The sequence below is a fragment of the Ornithodoros turicata genome, chromosome 1 (genome assembly GCF_037126465.1).
Source record: "Ornithodoros turicata isolate Travis chromosome 1, ASM3712646v1, whole genome shotgun sequence".
Lineage (NCBI taxonomy): Eukaryota > Metazoa > Arthropoda > Arachnida > Ixodida > Argasidae > Ornithodoros > Ornithodoros turicata.
Window position 1 is genome coordinate 161,644,457 of NC_088201.1, and position 10,768 is coordinate 161,655,224.

At 46.2% G+C, this 10,768-nt stretch overlaps 1 protein-coding gene across 1 annotated transcript; it reads right to left on the reverse strand.

The window, feature by feature from the left end:
• Nucleotides 1-4,749: 4,749 nt before the first annotated feature.
• LOC135388472 (TNF receptor-associated factor 4-like) lies at nt 4,750-5,571 on the reverse strand. The gene has a single exon (XM_064618053.1). The coding sequence runs from the start codon at nt 5,569-5,571 to the stop codon at nt 4,750-4,752; it is 822 nt and encodes a 273-aa protein (XP_064474123.1).
• Between the last annotated feature and the right edge of the window lie 5,197 nt (nt 5,572-10,768).

Sequence of the window (10,768 nt, forward strand, 5' to 3'; positions counted from 1 at the left end):
CTACCGTAACTGCATCCTCACGCACATCTTGCAAGACCTCCCACCCTCAGCTGTGACATCTTCCTCCTTTGAGCTGCGTCTGGAAGATTTCCCCCCTTCCCCGTCGACGAGAGACCATCTACCTCTACAACCGACGCCACGACTACGTGCTATTCCGACGTTCTTTCTCCACCTGGCCCGTGCAACGACCAACCAGCCCCTTCTGCTTCCCAACCTGCGTTGGTTCCTACAACCGTTGTGCCCAAGATCTCTCCTCCACAAGCTCCAGCTTCACCCATCAACAGTACCCTGGCCTCTTCTGCAGCCGCTGGCAACGTAATGAGCTCGTCTCCTGCGGAGTGTGTTAACCATAGTGCCGGAGCCCACCTGCGAACCCCACTTCACCCCGATGTCACTCCAGGGGTGTTTGACTGTGTGAACTTGGGTTCTTCACCAAGGACTTTCTCTACTTCGCGTGGTGCGCCTGCTCAAGTACGCTCTTCCCTTCCAGCCGAGGCACAGAGGAGAGTTGGCCGTCGTTTCCCTTTGACAACACGTAAGCAGTCTAGACAACGCAGGTCCGGCCGGACACGATGACTTGCACAGAACAATGAATGTCATTCAGTGCCCTTCTTGAAAGCGCGTAAACTTTTGGCTAGGAAAGCTAGATTCCTGTCTAATTTTAGTTTTTATACAGATTGTATATCTCAACGTAAAGCTCCCAAAGGTTTATCACTGTCCATCACGCCGTGTTTTAAGTTCCATTCCCCCTTGAGCTCTACGAAGTGGGCTACCGCTCTCAATAATGCGTCGCTCCAACTAATTAAAATTATCAGACAGGAAAGTTCTTACGTCTTGAAAGATATTGATAACCAGCTCAAACAGCTTGCGAACAAACTCTCTCATCATGAAGTTCTTAATCTCTCTGAATTCATTGCCAATAAGCTGAAGAAAATTCACGAAATCAAAACAAAAAAATCCAAATGCGATAATCTTATCCTATCTCCCATTTTAGCGCATGGCATTTGTGACGTGATACATTCTGAACCATCTTCCACAGAGGCTGGCCATAACACCGTCTTCAATCTTTCTGATGTGACCCTCGACCAGGCTGAACTTAGTGTTCTTTCAAAAGGTCTCAGTTTTGTACCAACGGAGCGTAATATTGATGAATTTGAAATTTTGCATGATCTGCACAACTTAGGTAGGAGAATGCACCTGAAAACCTTCTTTCACGATAAACCTAGCTGAGATGCTGCGCCCTTCCGAAACCCCTCTAGCTGGACGCCGAACTCCTCTAGAACTAGCCCCCTCATTGATAATTACATCAAGGCCGTTCACAAGGATATCAAGACTAGTTATTCGAAATCTATTGTACACACTGATAACTTGTCTAATTGTGAGAAAGTAGCGCTACGAAATCTTAAAGCCCGTAATGACATTATCATCAGACCAGCGGACAAGGGTGGCGGTATAGTGGTTCTCAATACATCCGACTACATCGCAGAAGCGGACAGGCAGTTGAGTGACCGCTCGTTCTACAGAGCTATTGATCAGGATCCAACCCCTTCCTTTTGTCTTCTTATCAATAAGAAAACTGATGAACTCGTCACTAGTAAACTTATCCCGTCCCATATTTCCAAATTCTTGCGTCCTAAGAACGTCACACCAGGTAATTTTTATCTTTTGATCAAAGTTCATAAACCCAATAACCCCGGGAGGCCCATTATTTCAGGAATAAACACACTGACAGAGAATTTATCCTTAGTTGCTGACCACTGCATCAAACACACCCCACCCCTTCTCCCATCCTTTGTCAAAGACACAAATGATTTTCTTTCCAAAATTAACGCTGTCCATGATCATTTCTGTAACCATGCGGACATTTTGTTGGCAACAATGGATGTCGTTTCGCTATACACTAATATTCCTAATGACGAGGGTCTCTCTGCTGTTGAACAGTTCCTTAATTCTCACTCTTCCGATATTCTTCCCATGCCCGCTATCATCCTCCTTTTAGAACTAGTTCTTGGCTGTAATAACTTCGTATTCAACCATCAACACTTCGTCCAAATTCATGGCGCTGCCATGGGCTCCCGGGTCTCACCTAATTATGCCAATTTATTCATGGGTCGTTTTGAAAACTTAGCCCTTAATTCTTTCCCCCTTAAGCCACTCATATATCTCAGGTTCATCGACGACATTTTTGTCCTCTGGTCTGGTAATCAGGCATCTCTGTAGTCATTTTTTGATCACTTCAATTCTGTGCATAGCAAAATTAAATTTACCTGTAACTATTCAAGGTCTACCATAAACTTCCTTGATGTGACAGTGTCATGTAAATCTGGTAGGCTGACCACTGAACTATACAAGAAACCAACGGACAAGCGCCAATATCTCCACTATGAAACCTATCATCCTAATCACCAGAAAAGGAGTATTCCATATGGTCAGTTCTTGCGCCTGAAACGAATCTGCTCAGATCAGACTGATTTTGTAAAACATGCTCAGCAAATGGTATCTGATTTCAAAAAAAGAAATTACCCATTTGAACTCATCCATGACTCTGTTGCCAAATCATCTAGCCTATCCAGGGAGTCCTTATTCACCCCGAAACGCAAAGAAGACTTAAGTAATGTAGTTTTATCCACTACATATCATGAATCACTTGTCAATACCAATTCCATTCTTAGACGCCACCTCAATATATAACATGCTGACGAGCAATTAAAGGAAGTTTTTCCGACTCCCCCATTAGTAGCATTCCGTAGATCGAAAAATTTGCGCGACATCCTCACGTCATCATGCATCATGAAGCGCTCGCCGGGTTGTTATCCCTGTGGTAGTGCACGGTGCCAGACCTGTAAATTTATCGCGCCATCCACCATTGCCCGTAGCACTTTGGGTGACTTCTGTTTGAAAATTAGTCATTCACTCCACTGTAATTCACCCAATATTTGTTACTTGATATTCTGCTGCAAGTGCAATCCACAATACATCGGTGAAACCTCCAACACAATGAGAAAAAGATTTTACGGACACAAATTTGATATCCTAAATGCACGCCAAACTCCTGTCGCCATTCATTTCAATCAACCTAATCACAATTTTGAAACTGATTTGAAAATTATATTGTTAGAATCTGGGTTCCGCACCGACATTAAACGTAAGAATAGGGAGTCCTACTTAATTTTGCAATTTAAGTGTCTCACACCAAATGGTCTGAATCTTAGTCCTGGCTCGTTATATCCGCTTATGTAAATTTAATAGTTATATATCTATATTTATTTGTGCACAATTCTTGAATCTTCGCTTCAGTCATCGTCTGGCACTCCGTTAGATAATCCGTAACCTTCCGCTTTGTCCATTCTGGGCCACTCGTTTCCCATACTCCTGACCCCCCCTTCCGCGGAACTGGGTTGGCGAGCCTTTTTGTTCACAATAACACCTTTTGCTGTTCGTAAACGGTTAGAGGTCACTTATCCGTCTGCCCAGCTATTCATTGTACACAGACATGTGGCACCATATCTCCTTCCCCTTCCCTTTCTTTGTACAGCGGTATGTTTAGTCGTGTATATGTGTATACTATGTATACTTTTGTGTGTCACCACTTCACTTTGTACCTGACGAAGCGTGGACCTCCACGCGAAAGCTTGTACAAATTAAACTTAAACAAAAATCTTCAGTGTCGGTTTCTGCATTTTGTTTATGTGATCTACAGGACTTGACTCCCCTCTTCGTATACGCATCATTAATTTAATAATAATTTATATAACGTCCAGGCTAAGGCACTAAGATACCCCCTGTTTCTTGAGTTGGGATATGCAGTGATCAGAGTTTTTCAACACGTGTTATAACTTATTTCAAGTACGTTCGTCGACATCATGACATCGATATATTTTTTTTTTAATTTGCAGACAGGCCGCATCTGCTATTAGGACTGTAATGCTATAGTCGTGCATGTAACACTTGATTGATGTGAATTTGATGTTTTCTTCTTTTAACGCGGTGCGACATTATTCACACCATCGTTGTTGATGGGCACCATCAAAATAAAAATTTATGTTCATTGAATTATCATTAGTGAAAATGACGCTATCGCTAATGTGTTTAATAAATACTTTGGTGATATCGCAGAGCACGCGAAATGTGAGAATTTGGATCGCCACCTCACAAAAGGAGTAGGATAACTGTACTGGAAACATTCACGGGGTCCTGCACGTTTTGTGGTGCAAATGTTTTCTTGAGAGATACAAGCTTGGTTGTCAAACATGTAACTTTATTGCAGTACTTGTCCTACAGGACTTTTCGTATCATAAAGTAAATGATGTTCATAGGTGAAGTATTATGTTCCGATAATATATTGTACATCACATCGTATTGTAAAGGTAGCAACACAATGAAAAAAGGTTTTACTAACGTGGACAGTATAGCCGTTGGGAGCCACGATAGAAAATATTGTCCCAAACGCAATCGACGGGTCCTATACTATGCAGGGGTCTTGCAGGAAACACTCCAAGCAATTCTGCGCAGGCAATTGACGATGGTATTCCAAACGTAAGCGAGAATCATTTTCGGAAGTACTAGAAAATTATTCCGCATTTAACCACTTGGTTATAATACACTAGTATTCCACGGAGGTATATTTTTATACCTGTCGCACGGTTACGTACTCGATTCGTTATATAAAAAAAGGGGGGAGGGATCAGAAAAAGCGATGTGGAGCTTCAGCGGCTCAATTTATCAGTATGCCGTCAAGAAAAGTTCCTCTCACGCATTATCGCAGCTCGGGCCAAAATGTCGCCGCAATGCTTCAAAGTCCTTCCGAAGCTTCCGGAGCTCCTGGTCTCGAATTTTGAGTTCGTTCTTGTGTTTCTCCTCTTCCTTTTGTCGTTCTTGTTTCTCACGACTGCACTCCTCACGCACCTGGCGGATTTCCGTTTCCAGGCTGTTCATTTGCACCTTCATCTCATGTATGCACATCGCGTGTTTCTCGAGTGTCAAGTGATGTTCCATTTCGTCATCACCTGCCTCGAATGTGCACCCCAAAGCGGCCATCTTGCAAAGTTTCGGTGTTTTGCGGCAACCGGCGCCATGTTCCTCTAAGCTGCCGCGTCTAATGCTCTCTTGGTTGCAGTACTGACATGTGACTGGATAATCCTGACAGTCCTTAAAGTGACTCCCAATCTCGGAGACGAAATAGTTCCCGTGGCAGAAACGGCACTCCTGCGTACGCCTGGGACACTCATCGGTCAAGTGTTTTGGCAGGTCGGTGTTGGAGACAATGGAAGAACACTCGTTGGGACACAGAGTCGGGCGTCGAGGGCAGGTGCGAAGGTGGTCCACACAGTTATGAGGGATGGCCGTCTGATACTTGCAGCCAAATATTGAACCAGGACAGAGCAAGAGGCTGCTTGTGTTGCAGCGGGCACATCGAGGCGCTTGCGAAGGTTCCTTGTTCAGTAAGCACTTCTTGCATACGTAATGCTCACAGGTGGTTGCTTTCCAGAGGTACATGGAGGATGCCCCACAATACTCGCACATTCCCAACGAGTCCAGCGACGGCGGGGGACAAAAACGGACGGCAGGCATGTTGGGACGAGATGTTCCTCCGAGTGCGATGGGATGCAAACGCTGCAGGGGCGAGAGCAGCTCGAACGAGGGACTTTACTGCACGTAATGAAGATATCGGGTTTCCTATGAGGCGACTATGACGGGAGTTACGTGGCGTGCTCTAATCTGTGGTGACGCATAGCGCAAGTGCGGTATGGCGATAAGGGCTTCCAGGAAATGGAGTGGCGTCGTATCAGTAGCAACGGTCGATTAAGTTGTGCGATATGTGTGTAGTGTACTAGTCTTTGATTGTTACTTAATGACAAGTACAAGGAGCCTTGTTGAAGGAAGGAGAACGCAAAAAAAAGGACAAGAAGCTTTCTGATGATATAATTGGATGTCGTGGTGCTGTGCTACAGTGCACGGTAGAGTTTTTTTTCGGATCCCCCAAAAATTACTCACCGTTGAAGCGCTGAGGCCGGACAGTTGCTCACCATCCTCGTCAGCCAGTTGTTACGTAGCGACTTTCCTTGTCGTTTTTTCCGAACGTAACAGCACATACAGAGCACTGCATTTGCTTATATGTACATAAAAGAAAAACGTCAGGGGCCGTATTCTCGTCAAACTAATCGACGTCGATTACGGCGTTCTCTCCTACGTTCGGCACCAAAGTGAAAAAGGCGCAAAAAATGACTGACTCCTCGAAGATATACCTCACTATTTTGGTCGTGTATTAGTGTCCACAGATGAACATTCAATGTTTTCGCGTTGTCATTGTGTTTATCGTTACAAGTATCGTTAGAAGTTCGCACACGTGAAACGAATCCGTTTTATTTCCCTCTTTTCTTTTTCTTTTTATTGTTGTTATTGGTGAATGTGGAAACTGAGTTGCAGTGTAGAAACAAGTGAAGGTGTCTATTTTCCAACACGAGACACCAAGCGCACGTGTTGACAAGGAAGTTGAGGAACCCAGGAAGGGAAGTGCCAGGGACTATGACAAGGGGACGCATTCCCTCCTAAGCATTCATCTGTGCGTTGCACATATTTTACTTGTGCTGCCTGTGTCGCTTGCTTGCTGTCCCCGACTTCTCATACTTTATGGTCCGAAACAGTCATTTCGAAGCAACAAATTCGTGAGAAATAGGATACCTATTGAGATTAGCCAGGAACCTGGAGTTCCACTCTCCGCCTGCACCGGCACGACCAATACAACATATCCCATTCGTAATAAACGATACGAGGAACCTCGCGGTGGACACATAACTGAAAAATGGCCTTTCTCGAACTGAAATGCTTTCAGTCGTTCGAGCACATCGCTGGCACATCTTTATCTTTACAGACGAGGAGAAGACTTTGCTCTATCATTCCACGATAGATTAACAGATTATGATGAGCGCGGTCGCGCTACCAAAGGCATGCTGGAACAGCACGCTCATTTTCTTCTTATTTTGCTTTCGTCACTGATCGTCCTCTCCCATTTCGGAGCCAATCAAATCTGACTTACCTCCTGAAGAGAAAATCTGTCCTGGGGCTTTAAAGGGGCACTAAAGTGCTAAAATATCTCTTGGCGATATAAAAGATTCCGTCAACCTAAGAATAATGCAAAAGGAACCAGATTCATCCGTTGCGCGGTTTGGAATCAAAACGTGAATGAAGGTACCGATTTCGAGGTTCCGCTTTCCTTCGTACGAATCGGCGCAAAATGTCAAGGGTACGTCACCCCCAGCGCATCCAATTATCAAAGCAAACAAGTTGCGGGAACTGCCCATTCCCGCATTTCTTTGTCCAATCAGCAAAGTGCGAGGGACGCTCGACTTGGGTGTGACGCGTAGGGATATACACCTCGCAGGAGCCCATCTGTAGCAGCGGGAGCTTTCGCTGACACTGCCACACAACACGGAAACAGGCACAGGATGAGGCAGCGTTCATGCGGGGCAACTTTTTTCATCAACTATGCTGTTGGTCGACCGAAACCTGGAACCTCCAGCAACCTGAGTTGCTCGGCATCGTTCTCCGATTGAAACATCGAGCAGTTTTCGTGCACCCGCCAATGTGTGGCGGGAGCATTGCAACGTGACTCCCGATGGCGTGATGGTTTCGATGGTTGGTTCATGGGTTCAAATCCTGCAGGGTCAGCTGAGAAATATTTTTCTTTTTTTTTTCTACCAATGCTACACAAACATGTGAATAGCCATTTATTGAAGATAATGATGATCTTCTGACGCAAAAAAAAACAACAACAACTAAGATTTGGTAAACAGCAGTTGAAAAAAAAGAAGAAGCCATCATTTAGATTCGAACCCACATTTTCCAGTTGCTGTAAGTCTGCTTGAAGGTGGAGCAGTGGGAGGAGTTACCCAGAGCCGTATATTAAAAGGGAGTCTGTTCATTGGCAGGAGTCACAAAAAGAGGCTCGACCTGTCAATCACAGTTTCGGTCCTGTGATTGGTTTGCTTTTTACCAAGGGGGTCGCCATGACACCTTACCGCCACCCAAAATGGCGACGAAAACAAAAGCAGTGAAGCGGGGATTTCGTGACAAAAAATGTTCACAGACTACTCTGATGTTACGCTGCAAGGGTACATCCTCATATACGTTTCTCGGAAATCAGTTTCAACTTATGCTCATCGACTGATATATAACTGAAAATTATACGTTTTGTTGCCGGTGTTAGGCCTAGTGAACACGGCGATCATAATGAAATAATAACAAAAACGGCACTGTGCTGTACAATGTCATATTTAATTGCTGGATTTCATGGATATAAACATTCTTGCCTTTGATATTCCAAGTATTCATGTAGATGTGTTTAAAAATCATACCGTTGACAGAATGTGTCCCTGAAGGTGGTTCCGCCGGCAGCGGTACAACGACGGAAGCAGACGACAATTCCCAACGTGCCTTACGCTCCCTAGGTGGCGTTAATCAAATTTGCACAAAAAATCCACTAATTTTGCAGATTGCGAGAGGTATCCATTTCAATCCCATCCAATCCACTTGCCGCCCAAAATGGCGCTGCCCATGTTGGATACGGGGACAAATGGTGAGGATAGGTTTATTGATAGCGCCCCATATTTCGAGATTTCACTGTTCGGAAAGCTTAAAAAGTGGGTGGAGCTTCCGGTATAGGCATGACCCATTAATGGCTGGACTCCCTTTTAATATACGGCTCTGGGGCTACCGAGTGGAACGTGCGAACGCAACCTCGAAGTGGCAGGTGGGAGATTTCGTCATTACGACGTACCATTCGTCATTTTGAAGTGAAACTCGTCATTACACGCCCTAACAATCAGCGCGCATCACGAAATAGCGCGCGCTTGTTATTGTTCCTACGTTGCATTGCGAGTGTATTCAAAATAACGAGCATTCGGTACGGACTATACATCCTTCCAGTTAGCCCATGAGACGCACAAACATCAACCCCTTTAATGCCCCTTTAATCTGTTCAAACAGAATCCTTCAAAATGACCATCTTTTTGCAACCCTGCAATGTAGGAGGGACGCTGCACTGTATCTGCACTTATATACGTAAAACACATTCTTGTGACTGAGAAGATATTATGCTAAAAGCATTTTGTGGTGGTGGGTGCGTTGTTGGCCTCACAAATGTGGGCGGTGTCACGACTGTGACCTAGCAATAAGATCACATAAGGTTACGCTGACGCCAAAAGATGAGGATAGGAAGCGATCAGATCCGACTGACATTTAGCTAAAACCATTTTGTGAGCATTAAGGGAAGCCGCACCCTGCCTATTCCGGAAAACGCACCGTTTCGAAGGAGCATCGTCCATTCTTAAAACTGGACTTCGCCGCATAGCACGCAGCTAGCAAACCGTTATCATGAATCTCATCGTTCTATCCCTGATCTCTTGCAAATGGGAGGCGTATGCCTTTTGTAATACGTTAGCATTAGGAATGTCAAGCTGGAAAAAGCTCTATGTAAGTGTGCGTGTGTGGCTATGAACGGCGTACAGACGTGGACAGATGGAGAGAGGATAGCAGGAAGGAGTGGGGGACAGGGGGGTTAATAAGCGTCCTGGGCCGACTTCAGGGGGAACTGTGCCGACATTCGTCTGGAAAGTCTTCGGAAAACCCAAAGTGTGTGCGTGTGTGTGTGTGTAGCGGACGACGACAACGACGACAACGATGGCCACGCGCGTGGAGCACCGGCTTCAGTTCCACCGGCGCGGTCATGGAGACAGGCCACCGTCATCGCCTCTCCGTGGCATACCATCATCGCCGGTCGGGGCTCATGTAGAGGAAGACCACCGTCCTCTACATTTGGTGACCCGGACAAAGAACATCACGTCCGGAGCAATTCGGCCCTTCACCATCCCAAATTTCTGACCACGCCATCGAGCAGCACTACTTCCGGCACACACGGCCCACCTCCTCTCCTACCGCACTCTTCGCTCTCTCTCACCTACGCTTCTCTCTTCGCTCAAGTCTTCTCACGCTTCTCACTGCCGGCCGCGACACTCGAGCCTTGCGCTCACCTGCCGGTTGCGGCAGTCGCGGCAGCCGACGCCTCGGCACACTTAAGCCCGTCTCGGCACCTCACTCACTCCACCTGGGACTATCGAGCTTCGGCTCCCGTGCCGGTTGCGGCACCCCAGGACCACGACACCGAGCGCCTCACTCTCTCTGCGACGGATCGCTGTTCCCGTCCACACCTACCACAGGGATGACTACCTCCACACGGATGCTGTTCCCGTCTTCATCCCCTCTGAAACGCCGCCAACGTGTGCCGTGCCCCTGTTCCCGCTGTTCCCGCTGTTCCCTGTTCTTGCGATGCGTCCGCAACGCATCTGACGGCCGGGGGACCCCTGTAGCGGACGACGACAACGACGACAACGATGGCCACGCGCGTGGAGCACCGGCTTCAGTTCCACCGGCGCGGCCATGGAGACAGGCCACCGTCATCGCCTCTCCGTGGCATACCATCATCGCCGGTCGGGGCTCATGTAGAGGAAGACCACCGTCCTCTACATGTGTATCCGGGTGTGAGATGGTGAAGCCTTGACGAAGCAGAGGTATAAGTGGACATGTAGAGGGGATATAAGAGGGTAAATCTAAATGGAGGTAAATGATTTCAAATTGAGGTAGTCAAGGGTAATTAAGAGGAAGAGGTAGGAGTAATTTAAGGTAATTAGAGGTAATTAAAGGCAATTAAGGAAAGAAAGTTGAGTTTAAAGGCAATGAATGTAAGATATATGCAATTAAGAAAAAAGATTAA